Source organism: Typopeltis vanoorti, chromosome 8 (genome assembly GCF_054136105.1).
Source record: "Typopeltis vanoorti isolate ZY-2024b chromosome 8, IOZ_Tvanoo_1.0, whole genome shotgun sequence".
NCBI classification, from domain to species: Eukaryota; Metazoa; Arthropoda; class Arachnida; order Uropygi; family Thelyphonidae; genus Typopeltis; species Typopeltis vanoorti.
In genome coordinates, this window is record NC_143556.1 from 28,801,025 (window position 1) to 28,827,990 (window position 26,966).

The following is a 26,966-nucleotide window of genomic DNA, read 5'->3' on the forward strand; positions in this document are numbered from 1 at the left end:
AGCATTCGTATCTTGTCACGCCTTTTCCCTTAAGTATCTTTATTGCGTGCAAATAGAGCGCTCCTGTTAAACACCTAATGACGTCTGTTTTACTCGAGTGGTTCCTGGTTATTGTCTCGCTCAAGTTAGCTATTAATTCTAGTGGCGAGTGACGTAAATGGTGGCTAGTTTCTGAAGATTCAAAACTACTGTTGAATGATTAACTATAAAATAAAGTTCTCGTATGATTTGAGATCGTAAAGGGAGTTCATAATGTCTTAAAATATACAGAAAGGAAGCTGCTAAGTCAATGAAAATGTTCACTTAATTCATTTTAAATTCATTTTATTTAATTGCATGAATATCGTCAAGAAATTAAAACAATATGAAATAAAGATTAAGATCTTTTAAGATTTCGAAATCAAAACTTTATACACTGGAAACATTAATCCCGAATACGTTACAAAATAAAAAAAAAATCATATTTTAGTGTTCAGTACTATTTCTTTGCTGTAGATCGCTTTTTCTACACTGCATAGGCCCATTCAGTGTACTCTTGTGTCAAATAATAAACGATGTTTTATTTTTATAATTATCATGAGTATGCTCTCACGACCTCTGAAAAGGAGAGGGAAAGATTTCTTTTCCTCTTATCGAGAAAAATGTGTTCTTCTTTGTGCAGCAGGCGACTTGGGTGCGTATTAATATGATTTTTTTCCTTCACTTGGGTTGTGCTATCGCTTTATGTTGTGGTAAGCCTATGATCTCATTCTACCATGGATGTTGACCTTAGAAAATTACTTTGTGCATAAACTTGATTTATTAAATGTCCCATTTTTCTCTTATGTTTGTTTCTATGACCCCCCGCCCCCCAAAAAAAGTAATCTCCCAACTATAAAAAATGAAAAGGTATCAAAATTGTGCTTTTCATGTGCAAAGATTTGGGATATGGTTAGTGGATGCTGAATGAATGGATTGAATTATTAGCGACAGATCTGGCATGAAAGAAGAAGTTAGAAGTAGTGAAACAAAAAAAAGAGAAAATGTAATAAGTGTGTGCTTGTGTGATTCTCGATTTATTCTTGTCATGCCTTGTAACTACAAGCCATGACAAGAATGCCCTTCATGAGAGTCGACCAACTGTGCAAGAGTAGGCCTAACTTTCAATGAATTCGTCCCTCACTGCATATTTTACACGCGAAAGATACGCATGAACCATCCACTGATTCCTTCATTATCGGTAGCAGTCTGTCCCTTTTCTTCCACCACAGTTTTTGAGAAATTTAAGCAGATTTTGTATTTTTGGTTATGTCCTGAGGATCTACATTTCATCATTAAAGGGTAAAGGACACTGTAATAATAGGAAATGCGTTGCTCAGCTAATTTCAAACCTATGACAAACTACGGCCTCCGTCCTCTTATTCACCGCATTGCTAAACTTCTGAAGTAATGACCTTCAGAATGTCAGTATTCATTAGTCAACGACAGGTTTGATTTGGAAACTAACGGGCTAATTATTCATTCTTTTTTTTTCTTCGATCTGACTCGAAATCGTTTTCGCATCAGTTCCAAAATATGAGTAATTATGTCCCCCCCGCGCCTCTCGTTTGTCTTCATCCCTGGGAAACCAGTTTCAGTTCTCTTGTGAAACTGCAAGTTCGCGTTTCAGATGTGCCTCTACGGTAACAAATACAGATGTGCGAAATTTTTGGTGTCTGCATGTCGCTAGTTGTATATTTCTCTGCTGTCAATGTGTAAAAGAAACACATAAAAAGTAATCAAAGCAAGAGCCATGTGGTTTCATTTAGGCGCTGTAAAATAAATAGAAATAGGAGATATCAAAGATTCAACCTTATTTCAAAGCCCAATATAAATTTTGAAGATTACAAAAACTTAACCTGAAAGCTTATTGGGAATACAATCCGCGGCATCGGAGTTGCCTTATCTCTTATTAATTAAAAGACACAAACGCTTTCCACACATCCGTATAGTCTTTTTTTTTAGCGAAAGCTTTAATAAAAGACATGAATCTTTAATATCCCTTATTTCTATTTAGAGAAATGTTTTTCCTTAATTTTATTACAAATACTTGGGTTAAATACCTCGGGATATTTTTTTAATAAATATGGAAATATTTTATTTCGAATATATATATATACGTTATCTTTTCGTCGACTTCCACTTCCCTCTTTCGCTTCATAATGACAAAATTTTTCTTTTCCAAGATATTAAATAAGAAAAATGCATCCAATACAATACATCTGCAAACCAACTGTTACCGGATTATGCCAATGAGTAATACTTTATTTTAGTCATTGTGAACAGGTTAATCCAGTTCTTCAAGAATGGGACAGTTTCGGTTCATTCAGATAATACAAAACGTAAACATGCAAGCATTTTAACTTTTCAGTGACATTTGTGGCACCAGTAAAAGGAAGAATATTTCAATACTAACCACATACATTCTCCAAGAGGCACGCTTTCAGTTCAAGTCTTCATTCACGTGATAACTGCATTCGAAAACAAACTACAGAAAACATTTGTACAGGAAAGTATTGCCCGCATTTTCTCATTTTTCGTTATTTGTACGTCTTCGATACATTAGTGAGATGAAATATTATCTAGATCTGTTAAAGAAAATAATATTTTTTCGGATATTCGAAATGCATCTGATATCAAAAACTCTGTTTTTGAGACGTTTAAAATAAAATATTTTACTATTTTAAAATATTAGTAATGATTTTATATCTACGAATTTTTTGTTATTACTGTAAATTGTATTATATAATTTAAAACTGCTAGCTGCAAACTTTGACTTCCTTCTAATTGCAACTTACATTATTCGAAAGTAATTTTTTTCTTGCATGAATGCCTTCTAGTTTTTCCCGTATTTCATTTTGATGATACTTCCGTCCCACGAAAAATGGAAACCTGTAGCACATTAAATGTCATGGACATACAAAGAGCTACATAATTCCGAACCTGCGTGGTCTTTTTCCTGCAACTTCTGACCTCCAGTAATGAGGCTGACGGGCATCCTCCACTAGATGATGCCCATCAGCCTCAACCTGAAGATAATCACGAACGTCCACGTCAAACTTGGATAGCACATATCGAAGATCGCACGCATTTTTCCTCCGGTTGAAAAGACCTACGTTTCATATCCCATCTTGTTTTTCTGCTAACTTTTATAAAGGCTTTTCCGATGAACTTAAGTTAGCCAATTTCCAACGGAGTGTCAGGACTTTCCCACCGAAACTGGAGATTTTTATCCTGGAAAGAACCAGACCGGACAGAAGAATGCGCACAGTCAAGATATAATACATAGTCTCATAGCCTTAGTTCAACGGTTCCCAAACTTTTTTTGACTGGTGAATCCCTTTCAATGCAACATTTTTATTACGAACCCTTACGTCTATTCACTGAAATGAAATAACAGATGAGATCTGAATTTTTGTCGTAAAATATTACCAGTACTACGTTATTTATTATAAGCGATAGAAATTGTTAATTATTATTAAGTACTTATAAGTCACACTGGTCGCTACGAATGGAAAACATAGCATGAAAAATCTATTTTTAACACAATATAATGAAAGATAATAAACGTAGTTATAAGTAATATATGTAATAAAACCCTTAAACATAATATATATAGTCGTAATGCATTAGCTTAATCTGATTGTTGTGCTTGTTTAGCTGAACAAAGTGTAGCAATATTGAGTTCAGTATCATTTGTTCCGGGATTTCGACTTCAACGAGGTATAAGTTGAAAAGCACTCTCGCACATGTAGACAGATGAAATATAACAAAAGGATTTTTACGGCTTTCTCACTAAGTGAGAAATCCAGAAATGTGAGATTTTCGGTCTTGAATAAGATCTGAAGTTCTGTTGATATTGATATTTCAAAAAAAGGTGGATAGATTAAAATTATTAAAATGGATAAATTAGAAATATCACCGTGGTGTCATCTAATTGCAAAGCATACATTAAACTTTTTCTTACCCTTTCTATAATAAAAGATTCAACATCGTCAGACATACCATGTATTCGGGAAGATACCGTGTTACTGGATAAAGGTATCAAATCCAATTTCTTCGCCAAATCGTCAATTATATGCATCTGAACAATAACTTTTGCACCCGGAAAAGTTACAATTTATACAATAGTAGTATGTATGGACTTTTCCTGTAATCATCTTATTTCATACCTTACCAAGTTACGATGCCACAAGTGCTTTGTCACTGTCTTGATTTCTGAGTGATGTATACCAATCAATATTAGATTCGTATACATTGATAATTTATAATGATTTTTTTTGTATTTAAGTGGAAATTATCAATATTGGTAACTTCTACTTATAAAATGCAACTGACTTTTCAACTTAACTTTAGCTCTTGTTTCTCTTGTAGTTTACAAAAATATACAACTACAACAAGCATGAATCATACCATCACGACCTTATTGCTCTTCTGGGCATTCATTTTAATGCTTTAGCGAATTCACGACAAAAAGGACTTTACTGGTCATCTGTAGTTAAGGATAAATTCAGTCTTAGGTAGAGGTGGAAGAAATATTTCACCCGGAATTTCTGATTGTCTTCTTTCTCCAAAAACATGTAAATCGACCCCGCTTAGTTAAAGATAGTTCAATTTTCATCATCCACATTCAATCGCAACAAATCAGTAGCTCTAATGTTTCACATGCGAGTATGTCAGGATTCATGATGACTGGCAATTTACTCTCGTTAATAAAGCAATCATTCCCTTAACCACGTGACCATGACGAAGTGCTGTTACATTTTTAGAAAAATCACAAGAAGGAAAGTTCTGGTTGACTAAACACGCCTTTAGCCTTAAATGCTAAGAAGTCATTTTAGATATCCATGCTAAATTGTCTCCGATATTTTTCCTGTAATTATCTTCACATACACTTTCATCCTAAGAACCACATTTCAAGGGTGACCTTGTAGGAACTACATGTCAGTATTCCTCTCCACCCCCTGACACTATTTCGCCATACTGTTCTTTCATCAAAAATGAGTACTGATTTGTCAAAAAACACTTTTACTCTATAATCAGAGACTCTGCATGATCAAGTGTGTGGTTTCCTGTTTCTTCAGTTAGTCGCAGTTATATGAAAAAGACTGCGGAGTTGTAAGAGCGCTTCTGTTACCAATCTCACAGTGCACTGAAAATCAGAAACTGTGTGAGCATTGTTGGAGTTTTTACTGGAAAGGAAGATACTTGTTCAGGGCTGTTGCAATAACAAAGGCCTGCATGAACGACCTTCAAATGTGGCGGATCTATACGGAACCATCTTTTTGAAGTCATTTTGCCAGGTACATTTCATTTCTATAAAGCACCTGAGTAAACTTGTAGTTACGTATTCATCATACTAATACATTCGTTATGCTCTTTCTTTCCTTACTCGATGTCTATTTAGCTCTAATGATTTGTAAGCGTATCTTTTAACTCACTGCCATCATTTTAATCTAAGCGTCGTTTGGTTTTTCATTGTGATTTTAGAAGTTAGTCAGTTTATGTGTTGTGTCGTAATATAGTTATTCTGGGGGGGGGGATAACTTGTGACGTCATGTTGTAGGTAGTATTCCAAAGTGTTTTAAAATTATAAATCTATTAGTTTCTTGACCTTTATGTGCGCTTCCAAATTCGACTTCGCTCACTGTAAACCATCCTTTTTTACAAAAGTAAACAAAAAAAAATATTATTCGATTCACCTGTACGTCCTTCGTGCTGATAAGACTCTGAGCATGCGCTCTTCGGTTTACATACATCAACATTTGTTTTCTCTCTTCACAGGAAGTGAAATCCATCTCGTGTACCAACGGATGTGCCTTACTTTGCAAGGGATTCCCTGTACATGCCACTCATCCGTGACATCCTTATGACCCCACCTGTATTAATTGCCGTCATTTGGCGAATCATTATTTCGTCATTCCCGTGAAATTCAGCACATAGCGCGAAGTGTTTCCAAGGTTGGATGCCGCCGACGAATGAGGTAATGTCCTCGTCAAGACAGGGTTGTCGGTTCTGCTCAGATGATCACCAGACAACAGGTACATTGCGTGCAGTACGACCCACCTCCTTGATTGCCTGTTGCAGTGTGGGTGAAGGCTGTCTAGGAACTAGATAGTCGGGAAGTGTCTCTTTGAATTGTGGGTTGTGCTGCTGTGTGGCCAGTCCAATGTGATCGAATGTAAATCGCCCGAGGAATGCTGCATAACAGAGCTCAATACCGCAATCGCTTTTCCAGTCACGGCGTTAAGTAATGTCGCTCGTGCGATTTCCTACACGGATTTTTGCTTTAAATAATAACTAGTTTGTTTGCTTTAGCAAGTGTGAGGAGTTGACGAGGGGACAATTTCGGATTATTTGTTATTCGGAATAAGATCGAACTTGTTCATCATGGAGAAGTTATTTCTAAAAGGAAATTTAGCCAACCTCGTGAAAATCCGAACCCCAGTCATCGACAACTCCCTATTTCGTCTACATTACCAAGCCACGAGCTTAATGTTAATCGCGTTCAGTATCTTAGTGACGAGCACGCAGTTTTTTGGTAATCCTATTCAGTGCATTCAAAGAGACGACATCCCAGAGAGGGTGCTCAACACCTATTGCTGGGTGGAAGGTACCTTTACACTACCCAAGGCGCTCACCAAGATCGTTGGCGAAGAGGTGGTCTATCCTGGGGTGGACAAAGCGGTGCCTGGAGACCACACGGTGCAGCATGCCTACTACCAATGGGTGGGCTTGATGCTGTTCCTGCAGGCATGTTTCTTCTACTTTCCTCGCCAGCTTTGGAAATTCTGGGAAGGGGCGAGGATGAAGCAGCTGTTGCAGAATCTCAACCAGCCCGTGGTGCCTTCTGACGAGAAGAAGACCAAGTGCCTGCGCATCGTGAAGTATTTCAGACTAAGCAACTACGTGAATGCCTGGTACTCCAGTAGATATACATTCTGCGAAATCCTAAACATGGTGAACATCGTAGGTCAAATTTATTTCGTGGATACTTTCCTGGGAGGCGAATTCACCACTTATGGCATCGAAGTCGTTCGCTTCTCTGAGACAGATCAAGAAGACCGCTCCGATCCCATGATTCGGGTGTTTCCTCGAATGACCAAATGCACGTTCCACAAGTTTGGATCGTCCGGGGATGTGCAACGTCACGATGCTCTCTGTCTTCTTCCACTAAACATTATCAACGAGAAGATCTACGTGTTCCTGTGGTTCTGGCTGATGATTTTAGTCGTAGCCACCTCTTGCGGACTGGTGTATCGGCTGGTTCTAATGCGCTGGCGATATGCTCGCTATTTGATGCTACGCTCTATAAGCAGCACGACTCCAATAGAATATCTGGATACTGTCGTCAAGAAGCTCGCCTATGGTGACTGGTTTGTGCTTTATTTGCTTGGACAGAACATGGAAAGTCTCCACTTCCACGACCTACTCTGTGACTTGGCTCGAGAGATCGAATCTCCCTCAGACGATGACGGAGGCGAGACATCGGTGTGATGAAAACTCAAAGAAATTTGTCATTGCAAAATTTCACTCCCTTCCCAATGATGCTTTCGGGGTGCAAGGTTAAGAACTTATTCCGTTCTTTGTGAATAACAAGAAAAGTTTTCTGAACAGGTCAATCTTATCTAAGTTCAAGTGTTTAGAAACTTATATAAGTCAGAAATACCAAAGAATTGCTATAGAAATAAAGTAAGGTTGAATACTTGATTATAGTTATTTAAAGATAGTAATAAAACTTAGTTTTGTATATCAGATGAAGAACTGTAAAATATTAAACCAAAATGACACCAATAATATTTTTCATTGTTCTTTAATGCTAGACACGACATATTACATTTGTTGTTAATTATCGTATAGTTTATCTTAGATTGGTTTTTATAATGAAATTAGACCAGTCTGACATGTGTCGAGCATTCGACAAGCCGTTAAGGATTTTTTTTTTCACTTATGTTTCACTGGGAGTCGTATATGTTGATCATCGAAACAGGAAGCTGCCTGACTCAAAAGTGTTGATAAACACAGCTCAGTCGTATGGTGTTACTCTACTAACTTCAGGAATTTGTTTATATTATTAAAATGAACAGAATGATTGTGGATAAAGTTTATGATCAGCAGATGTGCGCAGTATGAATCATTTACAGTCTTAGTTATTCGAGAGGATTTTAGTTAAGAAGCAGCTCGTGCCAGTGACAGAATTTTCAGTTAATTAGCAGACTATCGACTTTCTGATTTTGTGGCTAATTTAAGAAAGAACTGTTTCTTTAGCTATTAAGTGAAACAATGTTCCCATTTTTATAAGTATTCATTCCTTTTACATGAATTTTTGATAACGTAAGAGCCTCTTTATACAAAAACTTGTAGAGATTTGAAATACCAGTTAAATCATAAATAAAAATATTTTTTCTGTCATTTGATAGTACGTCTTTATCATTCCTTTGTTCACGAGTTTTCTAGATGGAATTGCAGTGCAATATTTTCTCCTATTCCTTCCAGTAACGCACTTACAAGTAAAAGGGAAGCATAAACTATATCACCTTTTGTTCTCATTCAAGTCTCTCTCTTTCTCTCTCTCATTCCCCTGTGAAAACTGGGTATTTTTTGCTTTCAAAGTGGGTTATTTGCTTTGTAGTCACAAACTAAGAATTTACCATTAAACGTTAATAAACTATACCGTTAATGTGCCATTTGTAAGCATTCCTGGTTCACAATTTTCGATTTCAGTCATAACTGAAGCCATTACCCTGTAGGAAGTTTTGTGACAACTTCAGACAACTTTACATCTCCTTATTCTCGATGCGAATTTTTCTGCACTGTCCGCCGTTAAATGTGCGCAAATTCACCACACTGACGACAGAACCCAGAGGCAATTAATATATACTTGAGTATTCGTTTTCGAGCAATGTATGTCGGTATGACAGAAAAGAATCTGTTGTGAATGCTGTATATCCAAATTAATTGTGTAGTGCAGTTTATTCTGTATATTTCCATAATTGTTGTAAATATAAAAATATGTTTAAAAAAAAAGAATTTTACGAGTATTATTTCTGGAAAATTTTCATGTTATTCCTCTAAGTAAGTATTCATTTTTATGCCTATTTTGCCTATTTTTGTTTACGAGTACATCTTTTATAATGTCATTGAGTAAAAAGCTAAGAAAGTGTTGTACAATTGTGTTTCTGTGGCGGACTGGCACTAGAGCGAAACGTGCACTAACCTCTGCCGATATTATAAAAGGAGCACTCCTAAACAAACAAAAAAAAAAAACAGGCAAAATAGACATAAAATTAATAAAGAATTTTACACTTTATTTAATTAACATATTAGATTTGGTGTATGTGTGTGTGTGGGGGGGGTAATTTATTCATCTATATTTAGATGAAGATTTATTATCAAAACCTTGCTTTTGATAAGCCATAAAATAAATAAATAATAACATGAAATGGATAAAATAAATGCTGAGAATGTTAATTAGTATCTCAATTGTAAAACCTGAAAATTTGCCAGATATTACAAAGCTGACTTCACTACAACACCATCGCCTTCATTTTAATCCATTGTTTTATTATCGGTTGCGTATTGTTATCATTGTGTTGTTCTTTAGATGACGTCACAGCAACTAAAGACCATTAGATAGGCCAGTGAATTGTTCTCTCAACTGCATGTATTCTACAACCTAGTTTGTTTTGCTCCAGAATGAAAACCTTGCCACTATCGCATGAGACTGCCTAGCTCATCAGTTGAACCCTTTATAAAAGTTCCTCACATTCCATACGGGATTCGAACCCCTGCCATTCCGAAAAAAAAAGGGCACTGTCATTTTTCTTGCTGTACTACAGACGTGCTTGTTTGATCGAATAATTCAATATGTATAAATGCGACAGGTTACTGGCACGCCATATTTCACATTATTTTAAGAAGTGCGATATCCACTGTGTTGCGCATGCGAGTATTGTTTTGCAACGAAGAGGTCATGCTTTCCGCATGGAAAGTGTTGTACAATTGTATTTCTGTAGCGGACTGGCACTAGAGCGAAACGTGCACTAACCTTTACCGAATTGTCTGCTCTGGGACTTTTATTGTGCTGAGTAATTCAAGTGAAAAAATAAAGAACATCTCGGAGCAAAATACTTTGCCTATCACAAGAGAATTTTGCATTTTAGTTGATCTGTTTAGCGCAATAGTTTAGCCAGGTAGAGCATCGAAATAGAGACAGTCAACCTGTTTCCAAGAACTCTCGACAGATAAGTGAGTGGGCGGATGTGTGAAACAATGCATGTCCAATTGATATTATCTTAATGAGACTGTCCTCTGATCGCTGCACAGCTGAGCGCACATGTCCTTGATCACAGTATCCAAAGTATCAATTTTTCTTCTTCTTCTTCTGTGTCATGTTATGACCTCCGTTGGTCCTACAATAGCGGAAAGTTCCTTTGCCTTTTGCATTTCACTTAACACAATTATTCGGGTGTCAGTACAGATTTAGGCGAAGATAAATTAAACCCATATTACATCAGGTTCTGCAGAGAACTCAGGAAACGATTTCGGGGAAGTCGCCATGTTATCTATAAATTATTTAATGGTTCACTAGCATTCATCTGAGAGCTTGAAAGCGCTCCAAACGCTTCGTTGAAACGAAGGTTTCAACACTGCACGGCTTTTGAACACATTATTCGATAGATTTTTTTTTTGTACATTGAAAACCGGTCATTAAGAATGGAATACCGCGATGTTCATTTCGTGTGTTGCTACTCTGTGTGAATACGATCTGTTGAAGTTTACCAAATGCAATCTTGGCAAGTGTTTGAATCCCACAGCTTTCCTTGTGTCAGTCATGAAAGCTTAGATTCTCATTTATAAAATAGACATGGGAAGTTATGTCTGAAGGGAAATGAGTCACAATCACCCACGCATGCCTAACGATTGTATTGCATGTCGATACCAGAAACAAAGATGAGAAGTTGTTTGATCAAATTTTTCCTCTCTTTCATGTTGTACGTTCATTAGCATTAACTGGGATCAGTAGAGACTGCAAGAGAGAGAGAGAGAGAAATAGGATTTTACCCTCATCATACTGCTCTGTTGTGTTTACTGCCAACTTAATAATAAGTAACCAGCGAAGCTACTTCTCTGGTTCTTAATATAATTAGCTTTTAAATAAACAGTTTAAAGTCTAACTGTTCTTGAAGAATTAATCATGTTCCTTATTAATCCTTGCTCAAATCTGTCTGAGAAACGTAATGTGTGAAGTTTGCAATATGATGTGTACTTGACATGAAACAGTCCGTTGTTAAGTAAGAATAAGAGAAGGTACAGCTGTTTCGGAAAAATCTTCAAAATGGCAGAAAGAGTATTGTAAGAGAATCAAATATGATAAAGGTCACATGAAAACTGAAAATATATTCGAGAATGGGTAAAGTAATTACTTTGAAAAGATTATTAAGAAGTTGCGACAAGATATATTCAAGAGATCCCCGACGGTAAAAAAAGGGATCAGAAACCAGAAGGAAAGGTGTTGTCAATGACATTTCAATAGAAATACTTCAAAATTGAGGGATAAACGTTTCACAGTAGTAATTCTGCATATAAAAAAGAAGGGATTCCTGATCACTGGATTAGAGTTCATAATTCCCATCTGTAAAAAAAAAAGCCGGGGGGGGGGGGGAATCAGTCCGAGTATGAAAAGAATTTCCTTACTGAGTGGTCCATGCAAAATTAATTATGCGAGCATACTTGAGAGACCCTGCAGCTTATGGGACTCGACATTTTCAGCGATTGTGAGTTAGATATCTAATTGACCCCAAAATAAGCAATTAGTAGATTTCCTTGTTTATCTCTCCAAGAGCAATAATACATCTTTCAACACCTCCAAATTTTGTACGAGGTGACAGATTTATCGTTACCTTAACACCCCATTGAGAGAAAGAAATGCATTGTTGTTCCGGGAGAGATAAATATTTCTTCTACTAATCACTTATTTTGGGGTCGAACAAACACATATATATATAACACATATATATATATATATATATACAAACACATATATATATATATATACAAACAAACATATATATATATATATACAAACAAACATATATATATATATATATATATATATATATATATATAACAGCCCGAGAATGCTTTGCCCGAGAGTGTGTTGTGTGCAGAGACAGTGAATATATTTAAGGCATCGTTTGATAAACTCTGTGTATAACAGTGGACCTCCCACGATGAGTCTTTGACTCCATGGAGATTTTTATAATAATAATATATATATATATATATATATATAGTTTGCGCCTGCACGTAATGCAAGTCTAAGTGACCCGTAAAGTAAAGTAAAAACCAGGTTTAAAATAACTTGATATCTTTAGCATATATTATACCCAAGGTAAAAAACTTTCTATATATATATATATATATATATGTGTGTGTAAAAACCTGTAATATCCATGTGTGCTATGATGAACTGGAAAGAAGAATAATTGAATCTAAAGAAATATCGCTTGATTCGTCTCATATTAATAACGGCCTTAGCTATAATATTTCTGATGCGCACATTGCCACTGTCCAATACTGGCGCACTAATACCAGCTCACGCACGTAGTCAACTTCAGTTGGAACTCTAGCACGCATTCCTTTTAAATGTACTTGTTTTAAACTAGATCTATTAATGTATTTTTTCATGTGTCTGTTATTTTTATTTTACTCTTTGCCAATGATACCTGAAGAAGTTGTATTTCAACGAAACTAGTTGTATCTTAACAATAAATTTGTCATTCTCGGTACAAAATATATAATAGAACTCTCTGTGAAACCACAGACAAAGACGATTCATTCTCGATTTCCTTATTTTAACATTAAAAATATATTTATATTATTGATTTATTTCCTTGATCACTATTGTCCAAATATAATATTTACTTTATCAGTTATATACGATCTCATTTATTTTAATCTTCTTCGTCTCAGTAATACCCATTTTTCCATGTTGCGGTTCATTAGTTCTTTTGCCAGTTTCACTACTTTTCTGGAGATATTCCGTATGTTGAAGATGCTTTTTTCAGTTCTGCTAACGCTGAATTTGTTCCAGTGGATGACTTTTCTCTTTTAGCTCTTGCTCCCTGACGAAAACGGCAGAGACCATTTTTAAGTTGATGCCCCAGCCGGTATGAAGCCGCACTATATTGTACATGAATATGTTTGAAACAATAAATATGTTTGTTTCTGGTTTTAGCCAATACAGAATACAATATTGTCTTCTAATTCTCAAATTGCCAGCCATCTTCGTTTGTTCATTATACAGTGAACAAACTTCGTTTGTTTCACTACTTGCAGTTCATTATTCAATAAACAAATGAAGTTTGTTCCCTGCATAATGAACTGCAAAACCTACTGGCGGCGTCCGCCACGTGATGAAGATTCATTATGTCAGAAACTCCACTCAGGTTTTTCTCATTCCTTAAAGGATATGTGCATGTGTTCTTCCATTTATCTAGCTTTGATCCTTAAGCTTTTACATTAAATGATGTGAATTACCAGTAGTTTTATCTCTTAACAAAGGCTGTCACTTATTTGCATCTCATTAAAGCCATATACTAAATTTACCGCTTGTATCTCTTTCCATGAAGCGCTTTTTGACCTACAGAACGCTTCGACTTGATTCTTACTCTTGGTCCACGTATGGCTCTTTGGTACTATAGAGCAAAGTCGACAGTCTAGGACATAACGGTTAATATCCATTTACAAAATTCCACCGTAATAGGTAAAGGCTGCACTAGTTTCAAGAAGCAACTGTCAAAATAGTGACTCAATCAATGTTTTGTACCGCATATTCTAAATCAAATCCTTATCCCCCAAATTACCAATGCTTTAACGGATCAGAAGACAAAATTCTCTTCCTTCACTTCGTCACCACTCCGATTAATTAGATTGTACTCTCAAGAAGTTCCAACTCTAATGTTGGTTTATTTAAACATGTAACATTTTTCAGAGAACCCAAGTGTTACAATTGAACACTGATGATTCTGGTTGGTTGAATATCATTGTTGTTGTTATACGGGCACCTCCATGAAGTCCGAAGAATCATTGCTGGGACACCAACCACACAATATTTATCGCACCTCTTCTTGAATTCGTTGACAAATGAAGCGACACTTTCAACAGACTATGGCAATCCATTCCACTCATTCACCACTCAACAAGAGAAAAATCTGGTCTTCACATCCTTGTTAATCACAAGGACATTCTTTTATTCTCAAGAAGCATTCTTACTCAATTTTCAGGTACGTCCTCTTGTTTACCCTTTCTAGCCAAGTGCTGAAATATTTCCTCTACATCAATCCTATAACACCTTTTAGTAAGGTAAATGTCACTATCATATCACTCTTTTCTACTGAGTCAACCTTTGCAAACCAACAAATCCTCAGCCTTTTATCATAGGGAACATTCCACAGACCACTCACCATCTTCGTCGCTTGCCTCTGGATTTACTGCACTACTTCCTCATCCCTAAGAATCCCAGATGACCAGACCCGAACACAGTAATCTAGAAGTGACCATATCAAAGCCTTATAGAGAAGAATGATAACTTTCTTATCTCTACACGTTATAGTCTGCTCTTCAATAACCAATAATCTCTGAAGTAAATGAATCAGTCAGTCAATTGCGCCTATTCTCAAGACGACTAGTCATTTGTCATCTCTTTCGACAGGAATCATGTTTACACATCTTAACCCTCCCTGACTTTCCGTAAGATTGTATCCATTATCGTGTAGGAGTGGTTGCATGTTATCGCTAGAGTCAATATCATATTTGCTTGCATATACTGGAATAATGTGCGCTATATACATACTCACGTTGCCTTGTCATTTCTGGTGCTGAGAAATGAAAAATTAATTGAGATCTATGCAGGCCACAGAATAACTAATGTTCCATCTGGCAAATATGACGTTGGTTTTAGTCGTTGTTGGCTGGAGTTACTGAAAATTTTCAAAACAAAACAATATTAAAACACACCTGATGTAATTTCCATAGTGCTGTTCCATCGGCTGTGTCCTATATATTCCATGCCATGTCTTCCATCTTCCTGCATTGTAGTTCATATCTTTTCAAGACGATGAAGTAACTCTATAATTCCAATTCATGCACTGGTAGTAAGGTTAATTATATTTGCAGAGTTTGCATCGTTTGTTTGTGCGTGTTTGTCAGGTCTTGATCGTCTTGAAGAACCCGTATTTCCAGAATGAAAATCCTGCCAGCTGGGTGAGAGTGAGTAACTTAGATCCCTTAAGAAATATCTCATGAACACCGCTTCATTTGCTTTATAATGCATCAATCATCAAGAAAGATAACGGGAAGTGTTTTTCAAAAAATTATTTTTATCATATTTTCCCGCATTCTTTTTTGTCTCATATTCTGACTCGCATATATTAAATTTCTATGTTACTGCTATGAATAAATAATGTTTTTATTTTGTTGTCCTTGTTTTCCTATCTACAATATGCATTACTTATTAGGCTACGTGAATAAGCTGTCTGTGCTAGTCTGTCGATGATAACCAGTGGACAACTCCCATTGCCTTATTTGCCATATCTCTGTTACTTGGACCATCACCGTACATTTCCTTTCCCTCTCTTGTTACTTAAAGATTAATCTCTCATTATCTCTAATAGTCACTTTTGTTATCTCAATAATGGGTGTTTCGTATGTAAAGAGAAGATAAGTTTCTCAGAAAAAAACTTGAAGGGAAAAAAAAGTGATCTTTGGAACGTTTGTATTATGATTAACGTTGTGCAGTTATGAGTTAAGTATTCCGGAGATTTGTCTCTGACATCAGCGTGTTTGTAAAAGCTGCATGAAATATTTAAAAAAAAAAAAACTTTTGGAGCACAAGTATAAATCAGTTACCGAATGATCTGTTGTGTGAGATCATGCTCCAACTAAGTATGCATCTCAAACACGCGGCATTTTAGTGACATTTTAATTTCATTAAAATGTGCCCTATATCTCATTCCGATTTTACGAATTTATTTATTCTTTATTAATTTGTAGGCTTATAGTGGTGAAAATTAAAAAAAAAAAAAAACATCACATAAGCGAACGAAGTAAACAAAATACTCTGTTGTACAATTTACAAATAATAGATTGCAGGTGCATTGGTAGGTTGGTGTGTTTGTGTATGTGTGTGTGTGCTACCTGTTTGCCGAATTCCATGGGGCAAGGGAATTCAGCTACCCCTTATAAGACCGATTATCTACTTTCCAGCAGAAAATCCATTATAATATACATTCCTTGAGTCGTAGATGCGATTCGAAACCGAGATCTTTTCAACCGAACGACATCATTAATACTCACTGGGCTGTGCACATTCTAGAAAGCGCAGCGAGATGATCCCCAAAGTCAGTAACAACAAATCGTTCAATTAATCGTAAATCTAGTAAATAAAAATTGTTTAAACATCTCATATCTCTTTCTCATCTTCCTTTTCCCCTCTTTTACCTTGCGGTGTCGAGGGTTTGTTAATCATCGGGCCTCAAACCGTTTACAGGATAAGGTGGTCAGCCGCCCCGGTGTATCCTATGTCAACAGCGGTGTTGAGTTCTCAAGGTCGGTTTGCCTGCTTTGAGGGATGAAAAACCCCAGGATAAACTGGGGAAAAAAACCCTACTGTCCACTCCCAAGATCGGCTAACTTGGCTATGGCTGAGGAAGAACCTTCAGCTCCTCACGTCACCGACGGGAATCGAACCTAGGACATTCCTTCCCCAGGCATACGGTTGCGAAGCGCACAGCCACTAGGCTAACCATTTCTTTGTTATTCATTAGATAAATTCCAATCAAAACTATGCATTAAAGTCAAATGTTCATTATTTTGCGTTTATTTTAGCTGATATTAATTTTCTGTTTCGTAATCGATACTGTCTTTTGCTCAGAGTCCCAAAACACGTGAAAATTAGTGGTTATTTATTTTCCCCCAAACTTCCCTTCGTGAATTCATTAAATGACTTAGTTCTTCTATATATTAAAAATTCATGGATTAGGTGTGAAGGAAGAAGGATGATTTCAGATCCTTGCACTAGAGTATGCAGAGACTTTCAAATTAAGTTTATTCCAGATAAATGCTGATTGAATTGTTGTAGCAATTAATTTAAATTGATATTAATTTCACCGATACTTACAAAAACAATAATAAGAATTCAGCAGCCCTCTTAACTCATTAAGGGCCCATAAAGTGGCTTTAAAAAGAATATCTTTGTCTATTCATGCACTAATGTGCAATGGGCTTCCTGCCTTGCATTCGTGGGATTACCATAATATGAACTACCGTGAATTGTCTTAGTATAAAAAAGAAAGCTGAGGTTATTGATTGATATATTTCGAATAGAAACTTTTGTCACGCATGACAAAGATTGAAAACGTTCATTAAATGAATGTGGTCAGAAATATTGTTCGGAAGTTTAACTGTAAGTTCATGTTAACGGGTTGTTGCTTAAGTTTAATAGGTGTCTAGGACAGTAAGGAGTTATGGATGCAAGTTCAAATGAACAGAGATTACTCAGTTCATTTGAACATCTATGAACCAGGATGTAGTGAGTTGGTGTAGGCATTCATATCAGAGATCACACTCTCTGTTGGGCAGAATACAGATTCAAGCAAGTTTTTTTGGGGGGGGGGGAATCCTCCCCGGAATGAATTTGGGATTTATAGAAATCATAAGTAGCAAAAAAATATTATAGTGGTTTAGTCATCGAGAAAGATCCTTGACGGGAAATGTTTTTTTCACTAGAGTGGTCTCAAAAAGGAACTACTCCGGTGTATTATCTTATAACAAATTAGGCAAGATTGATTATTTGAAAGGTTGAATTAAACTATCTTATCATCACGACATCGGAGGATGGTATGGAGATCATCATTTTAAAGAAGTGATTGCAGATCTTCTTGCAATGCTTCTTTGCATACCGCAGGCTCGGCATTGTGAAAGAATCAGTCCTGAATGTCTTTTTTTGCAGTGCAGTCGACGCAGCGGAAAATCATTGACTCACAATAAGAAGCGAGAGGGAAAAGAAGTCTTAAGATACTCCGGCACTATCGAAGAAGTTTGAGGATAAAAATATAGTGATTCACTCTCATTAACACAACAGTTATAGAAAAATTAATCCTTTGTGTAGTGTGTTAGAGCTTATGTTTCTTAAAGAACTTTTATAAGTATTTTTTTCTTTATAAGATTTGAAGGTCAGTAATCGAAACACTTTTCCCAATAGGGCATGTCAAGATATGATTATTTATTTATTTATCACAGTTGCACATAAAAATATCTACCTTTAAACGCCCTGTTTGTTGTCTTTAAATAGTTGGGTGGTAACACGCTTTCCACATTGCAATGTTATGTTTTAGCATGGTACGACTTCATTAGTGTTTACTGTTCATGTGAAAATTACTTCTGTAAACCATATACGCAGAACAACATTTCTTGCTGTTCAATTTATACCTGAAAGATATTGGACTAATTTTTTTTATTATCTAAATAACAAAACTGATAAAGTCGATTCATTTTCATTAAGAGAGAAATATTTCAGTTTATACCTTTTTAAGTTACCGAGAAGGATGTTACTGACGTAATATTTGCGAAGATAATTTTGGGTGATGGCTGTTCCAGTTATCATTGCATGTCCAGCAGATAGTTTGAAAAGCAAACATCCTTAGCTTAAGTTCTGCTCCACACCACGTGTTTATAACGTGGCGAACGAATTGTAATTAGGCTGTGTAAGGTGATACTACTGAAATCGCGCATGTTTTTTCTTGTGGTATATCCGTTAGCCTTGCTTCTGACAGCGATGAAGGTAGAGAGAAGGAAGTGACGTCATAATAACGAAATTTGAATTGGTTTCTCTACTAGAGGAAGTATCCACACTTCCTGGCACGTATTACCCGAGCAACACGCTCATTAGAGTGCTATAACATGACGTCACGCATTATAGTCGCACGAATAATTGCATCGACCCTGTCACAGGGAACCTTGAGCTGTTTAAAGCTAAATCACTTTTTACTCTTCCCAGATTCTGCCAATCAGAACACTTATTCGTAGTATACGTAATCTAACCTTTGCAATTTTTTTTTAAAATTTTGTTTCATCTAAATAAACAAAATCCTCGTCACAGACTACGAATTTCCTTTGTTAATATTCCTCTGTTTCAAAGAAGAGATGTCCTTTTATCAATTAGTGACGCTTTTGTAACTCTTTTCTCCCATATTTTTAAACCTTTTTTTTTTTTCATTTACGCACCTCATTACCCCAAAGTGTAAGGAATAAAAGTAAGAAAGAAAATAAATAACCTACTTGCAATTATTGCACAATATTACAAAACAAATTTTTGATTTACTGCAGTATTCCGTTAAAAAAAAGTTATCTACTAGTTAATTTTATCTACGTTTTTAAATATGCTAACTAATTACTGTTCTACAAATACTTATATAAATATTAAGTTAACATTACTAAAGAAGAAGGTAGCAATTGTAGAAATATAATAAAATAAAAACATTTTCTTAATTATAAAATGACTTTTAATTTAAATCTTGATATTTTAAAAGTACCTTTATATTTTTGATATTATTCAGGTATAAAGTATTGTTACACGCCATCAGAATCAACAGGTTCTGTAATTTTATTAACACAAGCAGGTACTTGATTTAATGAATCAAGTACCTGTACTTGATTTATTAATTACAGTGTAAGAACCTACCTACCTAATGCTGTGTTTATGGATTCATTAAAAACTAAAAGTAATAAGACACTTTGCTGTACGTCCTACTTCATAAAATATAATGTTAATGCATGTGTACTGTAAGGATTTACTTCAAAGAGAGTATAAAATAATATATATATATATATATATTGGTTCAGCGCCCTCTTTCGGCCTTATGATATACTTATTAAGCAATTCAATTGCTAATATTGAATTTAATTATAGGTTTTCATTATAAAATAGTTCCATAAAAATATAATAATAAAAACTGTTGATTTTGCTTCTAACACATTTTATTTTTATGGATCAACTTAAATAAATATAATAACCTTCGCTTTCCCAGCTAAAACGGATGAGAAAGGAATCAATCGACCGTGAGATGCGGTGATTGATTCATTCAATCCAATACCCTTGGAGGGTAATGGATGGCAATGCTTAGCTAATGAAGTTCTAACTGAGGCTCGGCTATTGCTGTTACCCTCCGGCCATGATCAGAGCTTTAATAGCTCAATAACACCTTATACCTACACTGTCCTCTACAGATAACGGGGAAGATGAAAAGCATTCTTGCTTCGCCCCTTTAAGCCAGTCCTTATAAGGATATAAGGACTCCCAGCTAAAACACGGAAGAGTGACGAACGGATGCCTTCGCTAATCGAAGATTATGTGAATGTATAATTCACCATTATATATTTCTAGCTAAAATATGGAAGTGATCAAGGAAAGGAAAGTGATTCTTTTTTGTAATGCTAAAAATAATTTTTTTCTGCTATATTAACGCCTGCCTGGTTATCGGAGTGGTCAGTGTATCTGCTCTCCAACCGACATGAGGCTTTGGATTCGAATCTTACTAGCTTCATTTCTTTCTTCATCTAAGATGTACATTTAAAATAGAATGAATTAATCCGTATACTAACTGAATATTAAAGAAACAAATCAATTAATTAATCAGTTCTTAATTTAAAATTAAAGTCGTTTTACTTTTGTAAGAAAAACTCCCCTACTTCGTAGAAAGCTTCTTACTAGTTTATGTTTACGACTAAGTTAAGGGGAATTTCCGATCTTTGAATTTTGCTATAAATTAGGGGTTGTTTTCAGTTTGCTCTACAATATTCAGTGTCCACTTTACAGGAGCAGCTACCAATGAGAGCGCCTTCCCATGCGTGCCAGAACACACATTAATGACTCTCCTGACGTAGCAAAAGCTCCGTCAATCAGTGCCGTACGGTGAGGCGGTGAGAGCACAATGTTTAGCTTTTTGAATCGTATTGTTTTAACTTTGAGAAAGTGTAAACTGTTGGTTTTACTCTACATGGAGGTGTTTAAAAGGAAGCTGTGAAACACTCCAAATAGTCAAATCTGGTTAGCAGAACAACTCCTTCATCATGTTTACTACATTGGGATCGTTGAAGGGAATCCTTAAAGTTCACACAGTTTCTGTGGACAACAGCATCTTCAGACTACACTACAAGTTCACTGTGCTCACCCTGGTAGCGTTCAGTATTCTGGTTACGTGCAGGCAATACTTTGGCGATCCCATCGACTGCATTCAGAATGATGACATCCCCGAACGAGTGCTCGAGACATTCTGTTGGATCCAAGCGACTTTTACACTGCCTGAGGCTTTAAATAAAGAAGTTGGCGTTGAGGTGCCTTATCCAGGAGTGGATATTTTTACCCCAGGAGAAGAGCGTGTGTACCATAAGTACTATCAGTGGGTATGTTTTGTATTGTTCTTGCAAGCCATTATGTTTTATTTGCCGTGGTACATGTGGAAGGTGTGGGAAGGTGGTCACATCAAGTGCATTGCTATGGACCTGAACTGTCCCATTGCCACGGACAAACATAAATGCATCCGGGTTCTCGTGGATCACCTGAAACGCACTCGGCACACTCATAACTTGTATTTTATTCGCTTCTTTATTTGCGAGATTCTTAACTTTGTGAATGTAGTAGGTCAGATTTATTTGATCGATAAATTCCTTGGAGGTGAATTCACAAAGTTTGGGGTGGAAGTGTTGAACTTCAGCGAGATGGATCAGCCCTACAGAACGGACCCCATGGTCCGAGTGTTTCCAAGACTCACCAAATGCACCTTTCATCGATTTGGATCATCTGGAGACGTACAGCGACACGATGCTTTGTGTATTCTTCCTCTGAACATCATAAACGAGAAAATCTTTATCTTTCTGTGGTTCTGGTTCATCATTCTTGCTTTCCTCTCCGGCGCGATCCTCTTCTACAGAGCCGTAGTCATCTTCTCTCCTGCCGTTCGTTATTTGATGCTACGATCTCGCGCCCGCTTGGCAGACAAAAAGATAATCCACACCATTCTTAGTCGGTTTGATTTAGGAGACTGGTTTGTGCTTTATCTTCTTGCCAAGAACTTGGACTCCGTCCATTTCCGAGATGTTGTGGATGATCTGGCCGTAGAACTGAGACGAGAGGAAAAGGTAGGAAAGTTGCTTGAAAAGGAAACCTCAGTGGACGAGCTGCTCGCTTCGGGTTCTTCCATGTAGAAGGATAAACACCCTTTTTGATTTGATCTATGTGCCATTATAATGTTCTTTAGTATCGCTTTAAGCTTCTCTATTGAAGGTCACTGTTTGATACCAGTGTGTGTGTGTGTGTGTGTGTGTGTGTGTGTGTGTGTGTGTGTGTGTGTGTGTGTGTGTGTGTGTGTGTGTGGCTATAGTTCCTAAAGCAGGTTTTCATACGTGAATTTCATATTAGTTCTTTAGAGTTTGTTTTATCGACTGTTAGGTTACTGCAGTAGCTTCATATATATAAAAATTCTGAATTGAATAAAAAATGAGAAACTCATCAGTTAACTGTCTTAATTTATTCTCTGTAGTATTAAATATATTTTATAATGTAAACTGTGATGTACTTAGAAAAAAAAACCTTTTTTTTTTCTAAGCATTATGTTCTTTTGGCCATTCATTTTGTTGTTGTTGTTGTTGGGATTACAGCTTACTAATAGTGACGGGTTAATCATATCTTAGAACATGAAGTCGTAGACAAAAATACTAACCACAACCGCAGACAAGTTCACTGTTTTGCAGCATGGAGAAAAACTGACATACTCAAGAAGGAAAATTTAAAAAAAAAATATTTTTAAAATAATGGTTGTATTTCTATTATTTTTTTAAATTTGAGACTTTAACACATAACTGCAAAGGATGTTCATTAATATGTCCACTAGCCAGGCATTTTTTCTAGTTCTGTCTAACATCTAAGTCTTTTAAAACGTTAAAAAAAAGGAATTTGTTAACTAAAAAAAATGAAATTTCCAGAAGTGTCTGCGATGGTTCGCTTATTCAAAACAGCTCTGTAAACTCTCTTTAGTGTTGTAGAGAACACCCAAGTGGTGTTTTGGTTACAAAAACTTGCTCTATGTTTTAGCATATATTCTTCTTCTTCTTGAGTATTCTGCAATTGAGCAGGTTCTTCTTTTAGTAGCATAAACTTTCCTTCCACTCTCTTCTGTTCTGAGCCTTCTCTTTCAAGGTTGTGTACTTGTCTCCATTCAGCATGTCATCTAGCATTATTTTCCTTACGCTTCCTTTGGGTCTTTTTCCGTCTTTTTTGTAACAGAGTACAATTAATGTTAAGTTGGGTTTTTTCTTTATGCAACGAAGGAAAGAAAAAATGAAAAACTAGTGCAGTGAACATCCCTCATTTCTCAAAAAATCATAACGAAAAAAAAGCTATTTTAATTATTTAAATACGTAAGTATACAGGTGCATATTTTGTAATAAACCCCCTAAAATTAACGTTTTACCACTGAGAGCGACTTGCAAGAAGTTTTAGAATTATTCTTCAACCTTTTTGGAGCCTCCGTAGATATCAGTAAAGACAACATCCTTGGTTGGAAAGACCTGGGTTTAAATTCGGACTAGAACTCGCGTGAAGAACCTTTATAAAAGCTTTTCATCTAAAGGTCAGTTATCCAGTCTTATATAGAGGCCGCAGGGTTGTTTTTCCTTCCTGGAAACTGGGATTTTTCATCCCACTAAACTGGCAAACTAACCAGCAGAACACTCACAATTAACAGACAGAATACACTACCTCATAGCCTCAGTTGCTTCAGCAATAAATTCCAAGAAACAGACAAACAAAGAAAGAACTAAACACCAACCTTTTGAACTGAATGCCGAAAATAGCGCTAATGCTTTATTTATTATGTAGTTGTTCAGATTAAAGGGAGCTATATAGTGAATATTGATGCGATATGTTGATACAATCCGTTAGTAACAAAATTTAAACCGATCAAATGGTTTTGCTTTTTTTTATGTGATTCCAACTTACACAAGTATGTCAACTTGTCTTACATTAGTATCAGTACTGAGAGTGAGCTGAGGGTTAGATAGTTGGGAAACTCGGGTTTAGTGGATCCAACACGGAAAATTTTTGAGTCATTTTCATGTCTCCGATTATAAGGTAGTAGACAGGTCTCACACCAAGTGGAGACAAAAATCATCTAGATGATCATCGTTCTCAACTTGGTATGAGACACTTTTGAAAAAGCTGGAAAACGTTTTCAAAACATCCATCAATCAATTTGCGTTATGTGACCGCCCATAACGGTTTCGTTTTTTTTTCCTACTGCTTTTTTTTTCTTAGTCTGTTAGAAGGCAAGGCAAAGCAAGGCAAAACTCACTCAAGCTATCCTTCTCTCCATCTGCACTCTAGCTGGCTGGAAGTAAAATTCTTTCTACGCGAGTTTAAAAACGCATGCTTGCACAGACAACACTTTAAAGTTTGTCGATTTTTAAGAAGAAAATATATGAATAGGAAAGATTAATTCCTTCTTGCTATAACGTCAGTGGGGTTAGTAGTGAATCTAAATTCCTCAGGTTGTTTCTTGTCGAATGCGACCAACTCCTCTGCCATTCTTCAATGAAATGAGCACTTTCATCTTAAACACAAAAGTAAATCTCCTATCACAAATCTGTATTTAGCATTATATTAACTTAGTTCATAACTAAGTTAATATAATGGTGTGTTATTTGTTGTTATCAATGGATGTTTTGATTACACATGTGCTGTGCTTTCTTTGTGCCTTATTGTTATCTCATATTAATTCCTGAAGCTTAATGCAACGAGAGGATAGTATTCCGACTTTTAATATTTTATTTGTTACTCATCGCACAGAGAAAAAAAAATTCAACATTGTAAATCTTCTGCCATAATCCGCTTTGTATTTAACATAGCTGATCTTTGAGTGCATTTTCATTCTTTTTATGATAAAGAGAATACTTGATATACGCGTTAGTGACATGTACTGAGAATATTATTCAATGAAGCTCACTATCTGTACAAAGTCCTCTCTCTCTCTCTCTATCGATATGTGAACAAATCTTTTAACAGAACAATGCGATGACTTTTTGAACTCGCACTTCACTAGGAGAGCAATCCAATTTAAATGCTTCTGTGATAAGTCGCACTGGTTTTTAGTGAAGTTGTCTTTCTTCAGCATATGATAACGACAAAAAAAAAGCTGTGAATGGGAGTGACTCTTTTCAGCACTAATTTTATCTCAAAGAAACTCAGAAATTTACTGAAATTATGACAAGAATAAACTATATCTAACTTCTATCACCTCTAGCTAGAAATGGGAAAATATTCACAAAGGAATTAGGAATTACTTAAATTAAGAATAAATCAGATAGAATTCATTCATTTTTCAATACAAATTAAATAATATTCTCTCCTATTATTTACTGAGTGTTTGTCATTCGCTAGCTGACACTGATACTGATATTTCAAATGATTTTGGCAATAAATTGGCAATGAATGGCGGTTGTTGCATATTATCATTCGTAGCACCCTACGATCATGTTCAGTGAGTGTGGTGAATCGTCCACTGTGGGTAGCACTTGCAGTTGACTCCCTATGCTTCCATCTGAGTATGGTATCACTGATTGTTGACCTGGAATGGCCCAATTTGTCAACAATTTGCCTAACAGGTATCAGAATATTTTTTACAAATAATTAAAGGATTAGTCATTTTTAATGAGAATAAAAAAACATAACCTATCGAACTGGAGGAGTTGTAATCCTTAGAGAATATGAGGAGAATCAGGAGAATTGTAGTGGGGCGAAATAAGAGGAGGAATTGGTTCTATAGGATTGTAGTTGGACTGTGCGTGTTACTAGCTTTGCCTTACCTTCTAACAGACTAAGAAAAAATAGAAGAATAATATAAAGCCGGTGAAGTAATAGGACAATGCCCATGGATATACGTAGGGGGGAAAAAAGGAAAATCTACGAAATTGCAGTTGGAATGAGCCTGTGTGAGTTAAAGAGAGGGGAGGGATCAAGAATTAACAGAATTGCTCTTTCGACAGTTTTTGGAACATATTTGCTGCATTGCTCTAAATATGAGAATAACATTACTGATTTGCTATTTGCACAGAGTTTTTAGGTGAAAAAGTAGCGTCTTTTTGGTGGAAAAGGGTTAAAGCTAATATAAAGCGTCAGTTACAACTACAGTCTCTAATTTAGAGTTTAACAATATGGTACCCGTGTGGGGACATCTGTAACCCCCCCCCCATCGGGCGCATCCCCTGGTGGCGGATCGGGGAATGCTTGTCATAGTTTACTTATGAAGGGTAGGAGGGAAATAACATACCTCCCGCGGACCAACAGGATAGCACTTCCCTCATAGGCCGGTCTGCGGGCCTCGAAGGTGGCGGCCCCACCACCAGACTCGGGTGCTGAAGGCTAATCCCCTGCACACCTTAAAATTTCACCGAACTGCCTAAATGGTTAACGACAAAGCGAGGAAAAAGGTACATGAGATATGGAACATGGAACGTTAAAAGCCTACATGGAAAAGAAAACGAATTAATAGATAATTTAAAAAATCAAGATTGGCTCTGCTAGCAGTCACAGAAACAAAAAAGAAAGGTCATCGTTGCCAGAAAATGAAAGACGGGTATATACTTTTCTATTCAGGGGGTAAACCCAAGAGAATGGGGAAAACAAGAGGCAGCTTACATAATTAAACCAGATCTCAAAGAATATATTACTAAATGGCAACTAATAAACGAAAGGTTGTTGACAATCACTATAGATTTTAAATCAGATAACCAAGTATTCACTGTAATTGTTGCATATGGCCAAATGATAATGCCAATAAAGAAATTAAAGATCAATTTTTTTCGAACTCTTAGAAAAAACAATTGAAGAAGTT

General features: G+C 36.1%; 2 protein-coding genes across 2 annotated transcripts; both read left to right on the top strand.

The window, feature by feature from the left end:
* The first annotated feature begins 6,408 nt into the window (after window positions 1–6,408).
* Window positions 6,409–7,515, top strand: LOC150103878 (innexin inx2-like). The gene has a single exon (XM_090397081.1). The coding sequence runs from the start codon at window positions 6,409–6,411 to the stop codon at window positions 7,513–7,515; it is 1,107 nt and encodes a 368-aa protein (XP_090253207.1).
* Window positions 7,516–21,150: 13,635 nt separating this feature from the next.
* LOC150103879 (innexin inx2-like) lies at window positions 21,151–22,284 on the top strand. Its single transcript, XM_090397082.1, has one exon. The coding sequence runs from the start codon at window positions 21,151–21,153 to the stop codon at window positions 22,282–22,284; it is 1,134 nt and encodes a 377-aa protein (XP_090253208.1).
* The last annotated feature ends 4,682 nt before the right edge of the window (window positions 22,285–26,966 follow it).

What these genes read in the sequence shown, in the direction of transcription:
- LOC150103879 (XM_090397082.1), top strand. Translation starts at nt 21,151, where the DNA reads ATGTTTACTACATTGGGATCGTTGAAGGGAATCCTTAAAGTTCACACA.
- LOC150103878 (XM_090397081.1), top strand. Translation starts at nt 6,409, where the DNA reads ATGGAGAAGTTATTTCTAAAAGGAAATTTAGCCAACCTCGTGAAAATC.